At 38.4% G+C, this 16,444-nt stretch overlaps 1 protein-coding gene across 1 annotated transcript in view; it reads left to right on the top strand.

The window, feature by feature from the left end:
• Nucleotides 1-16,444, top strand: part of APLF (aprataxin and PNKP like factor) — a gene marked incomplete at its 5' end in the record, with an annotated part of 60,834 nt that overhangs the window by 21,605 nt on the left and 22,785 nt on the right. Inside the window, 2 exons of the mRNA XM_072938387.1 lie at nt 4,416-4,600; nt 11,996-12,357. Of these exons, the coding sequence (XP_072794488.1) occupies nt 4,416-4,600; nt 11,996-12,357 (547 nt within the window). The remainder of the gene's footprint in view (nt 1-4,415; nt 4,601-11,995; nt 12,358-16,444) is intronic.

Raw genomic sequence — 16,444 nt, 5'->3', positions numbered from 1 at the left:
AAGACTGAAGTAGTAAGTAGTCCCCAAACCATTTGGTTTGCATTTAATTTTGTACTCTGAATATTTTCTGTATGACAACTCAGTACAGATTATAAATACTTAACCGACATTGTTTAATCTAATTATGGTTCAGAGTTTACTTAAAGTGCTAGTTATTCTATGTATTTATTTTCAGCAACTTGCTCAGTGATCTAATTAACTCTTTTTTTTTTTGCCTCTTGGATTTTCTAGCTGTATAATCATATCTACAGAGTTGTGATCATTTTGGCTCTTCAGATCTGTCTAGTGCTTTTTAAAACATTTTTTATTTTATTTTGTAAGTAGATCCTATAAATCCTAAATAAAAATGGATAAAACTGGCATCTATATTTTATTCCGGATTTTAACAGAAATTCTGTTAGTGTTTCAGCATTTGATATGATTAGTATTTGATTCTGATACTCTTACTGTGTTTAGAGTGATTGATTGATTGATTGATCGATTGAGGGATAACTGCTGACTACTTTGAAAAAATTTTTGGTGTAGAAACAGTCCTGCATTTTCACGTGTTAACGTAACTACTGGTGTCGGTAGATTTCCTAACATACCATGCTTGTGTTCCTGGAATAAGTTGATTTTATCATGGTGGCTTATTATTGTTGTGCTCGGCTAGATTTGCTAATATTTAGTTTAGGACATTTATGTCTATATTCGTAAGTGTGGCTAGTATTTTTCTCCGTGTGTGCCGTCCATATCAGATTTTGGCATTAGAACTATGTCAGCACTGTATAAAGTGAATTAGAAGACTTTCCATACATGTTCAAGGGCAGTGTGAATAACAGAAATATCTGTTTCTTTGTTGAATTTTACTTTATCACAATCTGGGCCTGGTGCCCACTTTTAGTAGCTGATGGTTCTGACGTAGGAATAGGTAAGTTCTATCAGTAAAAAAGAATGAAACACCCCAAAACAGATTAGAATAACATACATTTAATGTACAAAAAATTATCAATTCAAATTGCTGGAGAAAGGATACATTATTATTAAATACGATACTGGGAAAATCAGCTTTGCATTTGGAAGAAAATAATAATAGAGCAATGCTCATAACATATTCATAAATAAACTTCTATTACATTAATAACCAATGTAAAAATTGAAACTGTTAAGGCATTTGAAGACACTATGAAGAAATATTTTTATTACTTCTGGGAGACTTTTTTAATGATGGGGAACCTCGAACTATAAGGAAAAATTTGACAGATGTACTTAAAGATGAAAAAAAATTTTTATGCAAAAGACACTGTAAACAAAGTCAGAGGCAGATAGCAGACTGACAAACAATATACTGGAATATATTATTTGTCACGGTTATGAAATAGAAGATTTTTAATAATCGTCTACTTAGTAACATAAAAGAAAGTAGAACTCAGTAGAAATTTTGGGTATTGTATATTATATACCACAGAAGAATAAATATAAATAACCAATAAATATAGGACTATTATCAGATAGGAACATGTAAATTAAAACAACCAGATATTAGTTTTTATTCATTAAATTCTTCAAAATCTAAGCAATTGATAATATCCAGTACTGACAGAAATAGGTATCATCAAACATGGCTGGTGGAACTGTAAGTTGGTATAGCCTTTAAAGTTATTTGCCAAAAATCTGTTAAATCTTTAAATATACAACACATTTTGATCCAGAAATTACAATTCTAGATATTTATCCCACAGAAATAGTAGCATGTATACTTTTAGCCCTGTGTATGTTTATGTATTTGTAGATATATTTGCTTAAACTTAGGAAAAACTTAAGGAGGATACACATCAAATTTGTTTGTTTGTTTTTTGTTTTTTTAATTGATGTATAGTCAGTTACAATGTGTCAATTTCTGGCATACAGCATAATGTCCCAGTCATGCATATATATACGTATATTCATTTTCATTTTCTTTCTTATTAAAGGTTATTACAAGACATTGAATGTAGTCCCCTGTGCTATACAGAAGAAATCTGTTTTTTAGCCATTTTTATATATAGTGGTTAACCTTTGCAAATCTCAAACTCCCCAATTTATCCCTTCCCATCCCCTTTCTTCCGGTAACCGTAAAATTGTTTACTATGCGTGCAAGTCTGTTTCATCACATTGCTAATGTAGCTGTTAGGAGTGGTTTCTTTCGAGGACAAGATTGCATGGATGTGATTTTAGCGACGTCTATGCATGTAGTTGAGCTAGCATTCATATAGTACTGGTGTGGCTCATGCAAGTAAATGCAATTCCAATGTAATTGCTGGAAATAAAGTGATTTGTTCTAATAGCTAATTTTTTTCTATTTCTGTTATTTAACTGTACTTTTCTTGAATTTAGAAAAATATTTCATATGCCAGATATAAAGATTTTTATGAGCCAGTTATTTATTTTATATATACTTTGTGAAGAGCATTTTAACAATATCAAAATGCCTTATGCAAAGAGAAATTAACTGGTCCCCAGAACGAATATTTGTAGTAGATAATTTGGAATTTTAAAGAATTTAATATTTTAAATATATATTTAATTTTAGAATTTTATATACACGTGTGACACTTGGAATGCGGTAAACTGCCATTTGGGCAAAAGCTGTGTCTTACTTGACTTACAGTTTTTTAGGTCTTAGCTTAATAAACAATATCATAGTTGATTATTTCCCTTGGTTCAGCTAATTCATAACTGTTGTAGCATTTGGTCATTTGCTTCACCAAGCTGTACAGTCAGTCCCCTTTAGTCTTATTTCTGACAGTTTCTAAGATGATATGAAATATTTCCTAATCTATATTTAAAATGAAGTTTTAAATAAGTGAGGCTAAGTTTAGTTATTAGATAGTTTATTCATAAGTTCCCTTTAATAATACATTATTTTTAGATCGGTTCAGTGACTTTTTTCCTGCTTAATAATATGGACAGTGTTCTATTAGTATTTCTTTCCTGAACTTAATAAAGGAGTATGATTTCAGGCCATTTGAATATCCTTTAGAACAGCTCTGAGCCAATTACAGCCCATAAGCCGAATTCAGCACACTGCCTGCTTCCATAAAGAACATTTTATTGGAGCACAGCCATTCTCATCCATGTATGTATTGTCTGTGGCTGCTTTCACACCACAAAGGCAGAGTTGGGTAGTTGTGACAAATATTATGTGACCCACAGTGCTTAAAATACTTAGTCTGACTTTTTACAGAAAAAGTTTGCTAAGCCTGGCTTTAGAGCATTAGGATGGTGACTACGGATTGCCTTACATACCTGTATCCAGGCATCCAGGCTCTCAGGGGGCTCTGCGGCCAGTTTCTGTTTGTGCTCACAATTCATTTACTCAGGCATATTCATTGAGCATATTCACGAGTTTTTTGTTAGGCTCAGCTCTAGATACTGGAGTTGCAAGTTGGGAACAGTGAACAAGGCACAGAAAGTCTCTGCCCTTATGAGGTAGGGGAAAAAGACAACTAACCATGAAGATTTTCCTCTTAAAATAAGTAGATCTTTTTACATTTCAGATTAGACAGTTCATGAATTTGTTAGCAAAATATGATACTGACCTAACTGTCCCCACTATGTTGAGCCTTACGTGTATGGGATGTAGTGCCCATTGTTAAGACTTGCTTTCTTTTTTTAATTTTGTTTTGTTTTTTAACACCTTTATTGTGGTATGATTCCTGTGCAGTAAATCACACATATTTCAGATGCACAGTTTGATGAATTTTAATAGATGTACATATCCATGAAACCACCACCACAATCAAGAGAGCTAACATTTCCAAGAGACTTGTTGTCTTTATCAGTAAATTTTATAGATTGCTCTCCCTTTCTGGTTATTTTGGGTTCTCAATCTATATCTAAGATAACTGAAGTTGCATTCCTCACTGTGGATGTTAGGGGCTCAATGGATTTGTAAAATTCGTTGGGTCGCTATGTGTCAGGTTCTCTGTTAGAGAAATTCAATGTTAAAATTAAAAAGAACATACATGATAGCTAACATGCATGTGGCACTCTGATAGTTTATATATATCTCACCTCATTTACTTCTCCTGATAACTCCATGAGTTATGATTGTAACTCCCTTTTTCTAGATGATGAAGCCAAAGTTCAGAGAGGTGAGATGAAACTGTTAAAGGATGGAGCCTGCCCACATTAGCATCTTGGCCTGGGTGACTCCCGGGCAGGAGCTCTTGGCCATGGTGCTGCTTAGTACTTTCTGAGATTTGCAAATGTGCATTTTGAGGTTGGCCTTAACATAAATAGAACTTTAATTTTCCTCATTCCTTTTTCTTTCCTTCTATCTTTTCTTTTCTTCTTCGTTTTGTTTTTGGTTCGGATTATTGACATTTAAACGTACAGGAGATAATTTTTTTCTTTTTTTTTTTTTTATGTGTATGTACTTGTATATGTTTCAGATAATAATGTAATCCAGGGAAGTGGAAAAGAAGGAATCTGCAAAGATAAAACCCAAGTAAGCATATCACAGCAAGGAAGAAAGCGATCTATTTCATCAGGAAATTCAGAAGGTACATCAGCAGAGGAAGATGCAGGGAAAAAGTGTAAAAATGCTGGTCAGGAAGAGTCTATCATTTCATCCAAGGTGAGTTTTAAAAATTCGTTACTTGATTGTTTATTTTCTTCATCAAGTGTTCTAGTTAGAAATAATTATATGCTGTATATGTGAAGGAAAAAACCAAAACTGCTTTTTATTATTGAGTTTATCAAAATAAAAACTAGCCCAGGGTTTTGTTTTTGTTTGTTTGTTTGTTTGTTTTTTTACTAATCTTTAATATAGTATTTGCATTGTAGAAAATAAGGCTATTTAATTTAGAAATTTTCAGACTGGAAAAGGGTGGAAACCACGTGACTCTGATCATAATTTGATATCTCCATTTTGAAAACCTGGTTTCTTCTATTCTGTTGGCCATTCTCAAACTGCCTGTCACTACCTTTTTCTTGATACGTATGAAGAGAAGGACTGATGGGTAGTTCTTAACACCCTTTTGCAGGATTACTTCTGGGCTAACTTGCAGTATTTATAAATCTTTTCTTTGCTCTTTCAGTTTTTGCTAATTCACTGGAATGGTTTGATTGACTTAAGCATTCTTTGATACTGGGTACTTAAAGCAAATAAATTCCATTTATTGGATGCATTTAGAGAGAGAGAGAAGGTTAAAAAGAGAGAGGGAGAGATGGCCCTTGGGTGAAAGATCAAGTGTTCTTCATTTCAGAAGAGGGGTGACTTTCGATGACAGTTTTCATGATCCTTGTAAACCTATGGCTAAGCTCTGTGGGTCCCCAGCTTTTTAATCTCAGCAAGAGCCAAAGGAGTAGGATTGGTTTTAGAATAGGATGCACTGGATTGATTGAAATGCCAGCAGCTGGCCCAGAGAGTCAGTCCTTTTACAGTACTCCTCTCACTCCTGCCTCCTGTCCATTTAGGGAAGATTCTGCTTCCTTTCTTCCAGCTAGAGAAGTGGGGTCTAATCACGATACACTCAGCTCCTTTGCTTACTTATGGAGTCACGTTTCGTAAATGAAGACAAAATGTATTCTGATTTCATATATGTTGGCCATAAAAACTTAAGATAAATATAACTTTGAGCCCTAATAGCCTCTACCCTCTAAACATACTGCTGACTTAAAGCAAATAGACTTCCAGATATTTCTCCTGCAAAGATGTGTTTATTTTGGATCAGCAGAGAATTGCAATTCTGAGTCTGCAGTCATGGGTGAGCCACGTGCAAGTTCCTCATGGCTAGGGAAGGAAAATGCTTTTATAGAGGGGAAAAGGCAGTTGGGAGGGCAGTAGTAGAGTCCATGATTTTTCATTGGCTGAGTTTTTGCCAGGACAGAAGAGGAGTCTTTCTTCTTCCTGTTGTGCTCTGCTGTCATCACAGAGCATGAGAGCTCTGCCTTCTTGTCTCCTGACTATTTAATTGAGGTTTCTGTTTATTAATTTTTCACATTTCCCCTTTTGATCAAGGTCATTCTCTGAAAGCATTGCTGATCAAGAGTCATGTTTTCTTGTTTTAGTGGCTTTGTACCTTCATGCCAGGAAGGACCTTTCCTGGGTATGGTGTCTCACATTGGTGGGAAAGTGCACAGCACAGATTGGAAACTTATTGTAGTCACATTCAAGTCCAAGGAGGGGTAGGAGGAAGAACTTTCAGGCATTTTTTAGTCTAAAGTCTGTATGTTATCAAGATTGTAGAGGTTAGAGAGCATCTGAAGTGTTGTGTCATCATCAAAGGTTTGGCAGACAAACTTCCAATGGGCCTGGTCTGGATATCTTGGGAAAGCTGTCTCATCAGATATCATCTGCGTCAATTATGGGACATCTTTACTTTCAGGTCATCAGATGATATGCAGGTCCAGTCAGGGTTTGGTGCATTTTTTAGGTGTGTCACATGAATCCAAGAGTCTGTTCCTTAGAGTTTGGTAGCACAAGGGTTGGTTAGCCGTACCTGATAGGGGCCTTTCTAGCGAGGTCGAAGAGAATTCTTCTGGAGGTGTTTTCCAATAGACAAAATATCTGGGTTGCCAGATGTGACGTTTCAGGTCATCATCTCCTGAGAATATAGTGTGAAAAGATTGCTCTAGCCAAAACGTGGTTATTTTTAATGAAGGAATTAGGCCTTTGCAATATTGGAGTGTCTCTTCCTTTATCACTTGTGAGTCAAAAGAGGCAAGAGCCAAGTGCACTGAGCATCCTGTGAGTGTCTTAAAGGGTGAGAGCTTATGCATTCCGAAAGGGGCGGATCTGAGATTTAGAGAGATCAATGGCAATGCATTTGGCCAAGGTGTTTGGAGGGCCTTAACAAATTTTGCCGATCGAGTTATAATAACACCATTAGTGCGTTCAGCTAAACCAGAAGACTGAGGGTGGCAAGCATGGTGAACGGGCTGTGAAACTGGCCAGGCAGCCTGGGCTTGTTGGCGTGCCCAGTCAGTAAAATGTGTTCCTTGATCACCGTGACATTCGAGAGGCGTTCCTCAGGCAGGGATAATCTTTTCTAAAAGGACCTTAACACAGAAAAAGCAGTAGCCTGTCTGCAAGGGAAGCCTATTTGTATGTAAAAACATACAGACCACTAAAAAAACATTTTTATATCCATGAGACAGAACAAGTTATATGAAATCCATCTGCCAGACCTTGAATGGTGCGTTAGGCGGTTTAAATTGGGAGCAGTACAAACAGGCTTCCCTGGCTTGTATTTGGGACAAGTAGGGCAAGTGAGGTAGACACCTTTGGTGGCCTTGTTAATGTTTCCCCATCAATATTGATTCGGGAATGCTATCATTTTGTCAGTAGACCAGTGCTATAGTGCACGTATTGTGGTGAGGAGAGGGGAGTTTAGAGTCTCCAGTCAGGCTGGGTTGTAATTTGGTCCAGACCAGAGCTTTCTCTTTTTATCTAACCAGCGGTTTTTTGAATTTGCAATCTTGTTTTTCGTTTTCTGAGGCCAGTTGTTGGGCTTCTCTAGCCAGTTTTTCTAAGTTATCATTTGGGAAAATGTCCCTTTGGACCGTGGCAGAGGTTTGGCTGCTGTTGGCCCCTTTAAGGGCAGCGTTCCCTGCAGAAATGTCAGCAAGGTGATTTCCCTTAGCTTCCAGAGAGTCAAGTTGAGAATGCCCCGGAATCTTAATAATAGCTACAGTGGTAGGTAAAAGTATTGTATCCAGTAATTCCTGAACATAAGGACCATTTAAAATTTTATTTCTGTGGGAAGTAAGGGAGCCATGTTGCTTCCACAACATTCCGAAATCATGAACTATTCTGAAAACATATGTGCCCTCAGTATCAGTATTGACAGGTTTGCCCTGGGCTAAGGAACAAGCCCGTGTGACAGCATATAATTCATCCTGTTGGGCCAAAGCAGCCAAGGTGAAGATGTCCCCTCAGCAATGTCAAGGGCAGTTGCAATAGCACACCCAGCACAGTGTTTGCCATCGTCACCTTTTAAATAGTGAATCATCAATGAGCCACGAGAAGTCAGGGTTGCCAAGAGGTGTTTCCTGTAAATCATCATGAGGAGTCAGGAGGTGATTAGCACAGGGTTAAGCAGTCTTAAGCGACTTCTTTGGTGATAGAAGGGAGCGGAGGGTAGCAGGGTTAAGGTGATTACAGCAGGAGAGAATTAGGTGAGGAGCTCTTAACAGAAGGACTTCGTAGGTGAGGCAGCTGGCTGAGAAATGTTGAGTATGATGGAAGCGCAGAGGGGCTTCTACTGCATGAGGTGCAAAAATCGCTAAAGAGGATCCCACAGTTTCCTTGGTCGCCTTAACGAGAAGCGCAGTAGCCATAATGGCTTTAAGGTAAGCAGGCGATCCCTGTGCCACAGGGCCAGTTGCTGCCTGTCATACGCTGTGGCTTGATGGTGGTCCCCATGGTTTTGGGTAAGCATCCAAAGGGCATTCCCTTCCTTTTCATGTACAAAAAGGGAAAAAGAGAAGCTGATAATTGGGGTCCCCAAGGGCAGGTGGATTCATCAAACTCAACTTTAAGGCCATAAAGGCTATGTTGTTGGATTCTTCCTGTAAAGGTGGGGACACAGTTGTTGCAGTTTGGTAAAGCATACAGAGGTTGCCCATGAGAGAGAGAAGCCTGGAATTCCATGTTGGCGGTAACCAACTAACCCGAGAAAACCTTGCCGTTGGCCCTTGGTTCTGGGCTCGGGGAAACTTAGGGCACCGTGAAGTATCATCACGGAGTACATCTGGGTCTACGTGTAGCTTTTGTTCTGATACCAGATGCCCTAAATGTCGAACCTGGGTTTGGACAAACTGCAGTTTTCCTTTGGTGACCTTATGTCCCTTTAAAGCTAAAAGCTTTAGCAAGTGGATGCTGTCTTCCTGTGAGGGGGCTTGAGAAGGAGAGCGAAGAAGCAAGCCGTCCACGTAGTACAGCAAAGTGGAACCTCTAGGGAACTTTCTTTGCAAAGGCATTAAATTAGGTCAATATTTAAGAAGCAAACTGCAGGACTTGTTGCTTAGATCTGGGGGGAAAATGAAAGAAGGAAGTGAAAGTTAGAATTTGAAAGTTCTGGCTGGAATGAGTGGATAGGTTATGTTGGCTAAAACTATGATACACGGTACAGAGGGAGGGCTTCAATTTTGGCGTTTTGAGTTTGAGGAGAATAGGATTTTGAGGAAGAAATGTCTAGCTAGTGGTTGAATATCTGAGTTTGAAGCTCAAGAGTAGAGTTGGGGCCGGAGTTTTGGATTTCTTAGTCCTTACCGTGTGGGTCCTAATGGCATTGATGCAGGGCTTTTAAGGCAACTTAATAGCACAGACAGTCTTTCCAAGGGCAGCTTGGAAACAACAAATTACTTCCCTGAACTTGTATTAGGGGGAACTTTTTTATCCTGTCCTTTGTAGTATATTAAAACTTCAGGTGGTTGAGGGACAGGGGAGGGCTTGTTGGGGCGTTCACAGGGGATTTTAATCGCCTTGATTGTACATTCTGGCCACCTTCAAGCACCAAGGTCACCTTCTACCAGCTCCATGCTCCTCCATCCCCTGAGGTGTCTTGCATGTATTTTACAAAATGTAAGGGATCTGGCCTCTTCTGTCATGATCTCTAGCCTCCCACGCTTCAGTCTTCCTGTTTTCATCTAATCTAGGACATAAGCAATGTGGGTGCTGCAAACTACAGAGCTTCTGCCTCCCCCTACTTCTTCCAAGTACAGAGCATCTTCCATCTTTCCTTTTCCCTCATTTGCCAGTTCAGTGACTTGCTCTGGCTCATGAGCTTCGTAACTGGCACAGTACAAATTTATGTCTCAGCAAACTTACAAATTACTGCATGTAATGGATTTTTGGGACTGTTTATAAATAATTGAAACCACAAATGTTAAATTCTTGAATGCCAAGGGTCTACTGAATATCAATATTTCATAGAGTTCCATAAAGAACATTATGAATTCCAGCTTTTGTACCTCTTAAAATATATTAACCCCTGACCCATAGTGTTGATATCTGTGGCTTGATTACTCTTTTCTCTTTTGGAATAAACTGACGTATTAAACGTATTCCTTGTAAAGATATTTAAAAAAAAACAAAACAAACAACCAAATCCTCCTTTACATTTCATGGAAGTAGAGGAGGTTGAAATATGATGCTCTACATTTCATTTCTTTTATTTCATTCCTTTGGTTTTTCATTTTTAAACGGTAATATAGTAGATGCTTGTTGTAAAAAGTTAGAATATTCAGATGCACATGGAGTAAAAAGTGAGAATCTTGATTTGCCTCATCCTGCAGCCCCATTGCCTTACTGATATTTTGGTTTGCCTCTTAAATCTTCTCATTTGGATTTCCACAAGTAAATACTCGCATAGATACATAGGGATTTTTTTAAGCTAGATGAAATCATAGCGTATGTTGTTTAATTTAAAAAATCCTTAGATATACGTAGACCTTCCTCATGCTTTTCAGCCTCTGCACAGTGTTTCACGGTCGGAGCGTATTCTGCTTTGCTTAACTATTTCCCTAGGTGTGCCGTTTTTTCCCTTTAATAAATGTGACGGGACACTGAGTGGGCCGTTTCTCAGCCCACTGTCCCCAAACTGTTGTTGAGGCCCAAAGCTGGGGGCTTACATTAATTGGTAGAAGTATCTTACGTTTGAAAGGAGCCCCCAGCAGTGAGACCAGACCTTTCCCCGTGGGGCTGATTGAAAGGTATGAGACATACGCACATTCCCAGCCCCGGGCTTTATGCAGAGAGAACCGAGAGCCCAGAAGGTTTTAACACTGGGGAGAGTGCTGTGCTTGTGGGAAGAAGTTAAGAGACTCTAAGAGAATTTATTGTGGAGTTTCGAGATGCTGACAGGAGCAAGAGACTGACATTTTATTGGACAACTTAGCCGGTGGATTTGCTGACCTACCGCATTGCTTCCTCTACGGGGAAAAGACAGTTGGTGCGAGCTGACCCAGTGGGGGTCCGCCAGGTGGGGACGTGGGTCGGGATTGCTCTGTTCCCACCCCACAGTTCCAGTTCCTGGCGTGTGTTAGTTGGTCCCGTAGCAAAGGGAGGTGGGATCGGGGTGCAGCTGAGCAGCTTGGGAGAAAAGAATGTGTATGTTAGAAGGATGTGGCATGAATGCCACCAGCTGAGGGCCAGCTCCAAGAGGTAGCCACATGATTGCTTTTCCCCCAGGTTACCTGTTACTCTGCAAGAGTCGTGATTAGACCTAGGTTCTTTCTGCCAGGTCTTTTGTCAGTTTGGATGACATTTTCAAGTTGCATACTGTGTTTCTTAAAAAAGAAAAAACTTACCAAAACATCTAAGTAATTAGCTGAAAAGAAGTCATGCTAAAAATAATATCTTCTCAAGAAATTTGAGCTATTGGATATTAAATAATAGTAAAACCAGCTATTTTCCTGAAGACAGCCAGCGTACATGAGTTCTTAGTTACATGTAGGGGTGAACATTCACGTATATCTGGTATGTTGTCATCACAGCCTAGAAATTGTTACTGGAACGACTGGGGTTTATCTGAGCAATGTTCCCGCTCCACAGGAAGGAGGGATAATTAAGAGGTTATTTTTAATAGGATGAGACCAGGCTTATTCTTTGTACTGGTAATAAGTATGCATTAAAAAGTTTTTGCAGTGCTAATGAGAGTATTTACTTGACTTGGAATACTTTTAATTGGTTAAACTGAAACTGTTGTTCATACCACTTCAGAGGAATCATGTTTATTTTCTAAGTCTGTCATAGCTTCATGCAAATTTTCCTGTGAGGGAGGAGCAATTATTTAGCTATAGGGAAAAAATCATGATTATATTTAAAGGGTAGAAATAAAGTATTACAGTAACATAAAAAATTGTAAGGACAGTGCATGGGATTTTTAATAACTTTCAAATGTGAATCTTAAAGTTTTAAAATATGTATATTGCGTGAACCTCGTAGTTTCATGCTTTTATGCTAAAATTTACATATTTCTTTTGAAACTCACTTTATTATTTATTTTTCCAACTTGTCTGATAGGAAGTGCCACAGTCATGTTCTGCAGCCACGTTACATAGCACAGAAGTGAGTAGCGTGAAAACTGGTACACAGAGAAACAAAATCCCAACAGAGGAGCTTGGTAAGGCTTCTGAGCATAAACTCATCACTAAAGGAACACGAAATAAGGATGACGAGATGAGGAGCTGTTCTGAGAGCTGTTCGAGTGCCCAGGGCAAGTCCTTCCGTGATGGGTCTCAAAGATCTCATCCTCAGTCCGGCTCTGGTCCCTGCAGTCCTGAAACTTCGCACACAAATGCAGAGACAACCGATGCAGTTCCACGTGGCTCTGAGGAGCACAAGGTCAAGCGGACATCCTGCATATACGGGGCAAACTGCTACAGGTAAAATGAAATCACAGGTGGCATATAATTCTGTTATTTCAACAGTAGGTAACTATGTAGGTGTAAACTGCGAGTGTTAAAAGCCTGGTAAAGCCCGTTGGCCTCAAGGCTAGGAGCTTCATCATGTTTCTGCTGGTTTGCACTTTGTCAGCATGCAGTCTAGCGAGCCTGCTGGAGGCTTTTAAAATCTGGTGTGGAATTATGGGTGTTTCATATGTTAATGTACTGTGCAACGCAAAGCTCTGAACTGGGGAATCCAGGCTTGAAAACAGCATCACTCAGTCCTGAATACCTGCTTACTGAATGTCTTATTTAGCTGCTAGAAAGATGGCTTCATACACAGTCATTGTATGCAGTATCACTGCCAAGAGAATTCCAGGTTGTGTTTGCGCATCTTATTACTCTCGTGCATTTTCCTTTATGTTTTTCTAATGGTGCTTTTGAATCTCCATGACGCCTTCTCAGACAACCGGGTTGATGGGTTACCTACCCCTGTACTGAACTTCATTTGATTACATTGCACCGTATTTTCTAATTTCGTATTATCTCTCTAAAATGCAGTGCCATAGTAACACTTGAATAACCTATTTTTCCATTTCAACAGCTGTAACGTATGCATTTATTCCCAACTTTGTCTGTTTGCAAGGGCTTTATTTCCACGTGTAGAACACAATGTAGAAAGTTGTGGAATGGAAGTATATAAACTTCCTGTTACTTTGGGTTTTTGAAAAATCCTGTTTGGTGTTTGTCTTACTTAGTTCACTAGAGCTGCCATAACAAGATGCCACAGCCCGGGTGGTTTAACAACTGGAGTTTATTATCTCACAGTTGTAGCAGCTGGAAGCCTAAGATCAAGGTGTCGGCAGGTTTGGCTTCTCCTGCGGCCTTGGCTGTCTGTCTCCTTGGCTTGCGGATGGCACCTTCTCATTGTGTCCCCGTGTGGCCTTTTCTCTGTGCATGCAGCCCTCGTGTGTCTTCCTCATCTTACAGGGACACCAGTCACTTTGGATTAAGGCTGTCCCTTTAGGACCTTGTTTAATCTGAATTATCTCTTTAAAGGCCCTGTCTCCAAATATAGTCACAGGAGGGGTTAGGGCTTCAATGTATAAATTGATGGGGAGGGGGGAACACAATTCAGTCCATAACAGTGTTCAGCACTGGCATTTATCTTTATTAAATGTTTTATCAAGTTCATAATGACTTCATTCATATTTGATGATGATACACGTTACTCATTCATAGCTTATTAATAGTTATCTTACTTTTTTCACTCATTTTGATATACATATTTAATACCTGGGAAATATTTGCCACTGAAATCTTGAAAACAAAATGTTTATGTATGTAACAAAGGGAAAAAAGTAACCTATATTGAGTTCTTGTTATCTGTGTACATCATAACAACCATTTACATGCATCTTTTCTCCCGCCTCGGTGACACTGCATTCGCTCATGCCAGGACAGGTGAATGATCTCCCAAGTCTCTACCCTTTCCTTCAAGTTCATATTCCTTCCGCATTGTTGCCTGAGTGATCTGGCTAAGAAAATAAAAACAAAGATAAAAAAGAAGAGAAGAAAGACCAAAACAAAACAAAACAACAAAAACAAAACAAAAAACCAACCTGACAACATTACCCTCCCGTGCAGAATGTTTCAGTATCTGACGGCTGGGTTTCTCAGCCTAATGCGGAAGGCCCCGAACTCCCAGTTCATTGTTGGGCTGCACCGTGCCATCAAGCTGTTGTATGTCCTTTGGACAAACTGTCCCCTTTCTCTCACTCCCTCCCTGCTTAAAGACCCTGCTTACATTCACCTCCTTTCTGACATGCCCTTCCTTCCTGCTCATCACCTAATCTATGCAACTTTTTGCCTCATACAGTTTCTGATATTTGATATTAGATCTAATATTTAATATCTAATCATTGATTTCTAATTATTTATTTGTATGTTCTGCCTTGTAATAAGAAATTATTCCTCAAGAGTAGTCATAGTCTGTCCCTTGTTGTCATGCTGTTGACTCCCAAGTCTGTGTCTCCAATGCAGATTTCTGTACTGAATTTTAGATCCAGGTAATCAGCACTTGTCTCACAGGCACTTCAAATGCAACCTGTCTAAAGCAGTCACGTCTTATTTCGATCCTGTGTGAAACAAAATAACAACAAAATAGCATTTAACTTTGTAGAAACCGCTGCTTCCAAAAAACTCCTTGAAAGATGTACTCTTTTGGGCTCATACAGTTTTTCTGTTTAATAGCATATGGTTCCATTAGTAAACTGGTTTTAAACATGGGACAGAAGTAGAAATATCTCTTTTTAGCATATAAGAAATTTATACCTTTATTAAAACTTGTAGCTTTTGTCGACATAAGGTCATATAAATTATCTGAGTTAATAGTATATACAATAAGGCTTTCATTCTCTGATAAAGGTGAAGTGTCTCATTGAGGATCAAACCTCCCTCTGAAAACAGCTAGCAAAGCTGAACACCCATGTTTGAGAACATCAGAGGCAGTCAAGACGTTGAGGCTTATTTTCCCCTTGTGACATTTGCTGATATTTCAGTATTTCAGGCGAGAGCTTTGAGGACAGGCAGAGCTTTGGGCAGTCTCATGGAACTTTGGCAAGACAAACGGAGCTCACTGTTTCTAAGTAGGAGGGGCCTCATTTGGGAGTATAGACATTCGGGAGGGAAAATAGCATAACAAAATTGAATATTGATTATATAAAGCAGTAATAACTTCCATATAAAATTTTTTGTGAAATTAACATATATGGAAATAGCCCAGAAGTGGTTGGAGATTAAAGCAAGTCAGTTTTGACTACTCTAGTTACATTACGTAAGTTGGAAGAATACAGTTTTTGTTACTTAGTGACTGGCTTATTTTACTTATTCGGTCTTCAAGGTTCATCCATATTGTAGCGTGTGTCAGAATTTCCTTCCTCTTTAAGGCTGAATAATACTCCATTATATGTGTATATCATTTTTTGTTTATCCATTCTTCTGTCAATGGACATTTGGGTTGCTTCCATCTCTTGGCTATTGTGAATATTGCTGCTGTGAACACAAATAACTCTTTGAGATCCTGCTTTCAATTATTTTGAGTATATGCCCCGAAGTAGAACTGCTGGGTTGTATGTTAATTTCTAATTTTTTGAGGAACCATCATACTGTTTTCCATAACCGTGGTACTATTTTATATTTCTGCCAGCAAAACACAAGGGTTACAATCTCTCCACATCTTTGCCAACACTTGTTATTTTCTGTATTTTTTTTATAGTGGCCGTTTTAATAGGTATGAAGTATGATAACATCACTGCATTTTTGATTTGCATTTCCCTAAAGATTAATGATGTCGAACATCTTTCCATATGCTTCTTGATCATTCTTCTTTGGAGAAATATCTATTCAAGTTCTTTGCCCGTTTTTGAATTGAGTTATTTTTTGGTCATTGAGTTGTGGGAGTTCTTTATATATTCTGGATATTAACCCCTCATTAGGTACATGACTTACAAATATTTTCTCCCATTCTGTAGGCTGCCCTTTCACTCTGTTAATTGTGTCCTTAGATGCACAGAAAATTTTAATTCTGTAGTCCAACTTGTCTGTTTTTACATTTCTTGCCTTTGCATTTAGCAAGAAACCTTTACAAATACAATGTCAGGAAACTATCTCCCTGTCTTCTTCTGAAGATTATATAATTTAGGTATTAGTTTAGGTTTTTGATACATTTTGAATTAATTTTGTAATGGAATGTAAGGAAAGGGTCCAGCTTCATTCTTTCATGTGTGAATATCCAGTTTTCTTAACACCATTTGTTGAAAAGACAATTCTTTTCTTTTGAAATGGATTTGGCACCTTTGTTGAAAATCATTTGACCATATAAGCAAGAATTTATTTCTGGGCTGTCTGTTCTCTTCCGTGTTGTCTATATGCCTGTTTCTATGTCAATACCATACTGTTTTGATAGCTGTAGTTTTGTAATAAATTTTGAAATAAGGTAGTATGAAACCTTTTAATGGAAATTAAGCCCATGTATGTATTTCACCTCCTTAATTAAGTTTATTTCCTAAATGTTTTATTTTTAAAT

This window comes from Vicugna pacos, chromosome 15 (genome assembly GCF_048564905.1).
Source record: "Vicugna pacos chromosome 15, VicPac4, whole genome shotgun sequence".
Classification (NCBI taxonomy): domain Eukaryota; kingdom Metazoa; phylum Chordata; class Mammalia; order Artiodactyla; family Camelidae; genus Vicugna; species Vicugna pacos.
The sequence above is the reverse complement of the archived record's forward strand: the minus strand, read 5'-3'. Positions and strand labels throughout refer to the sequence as shown.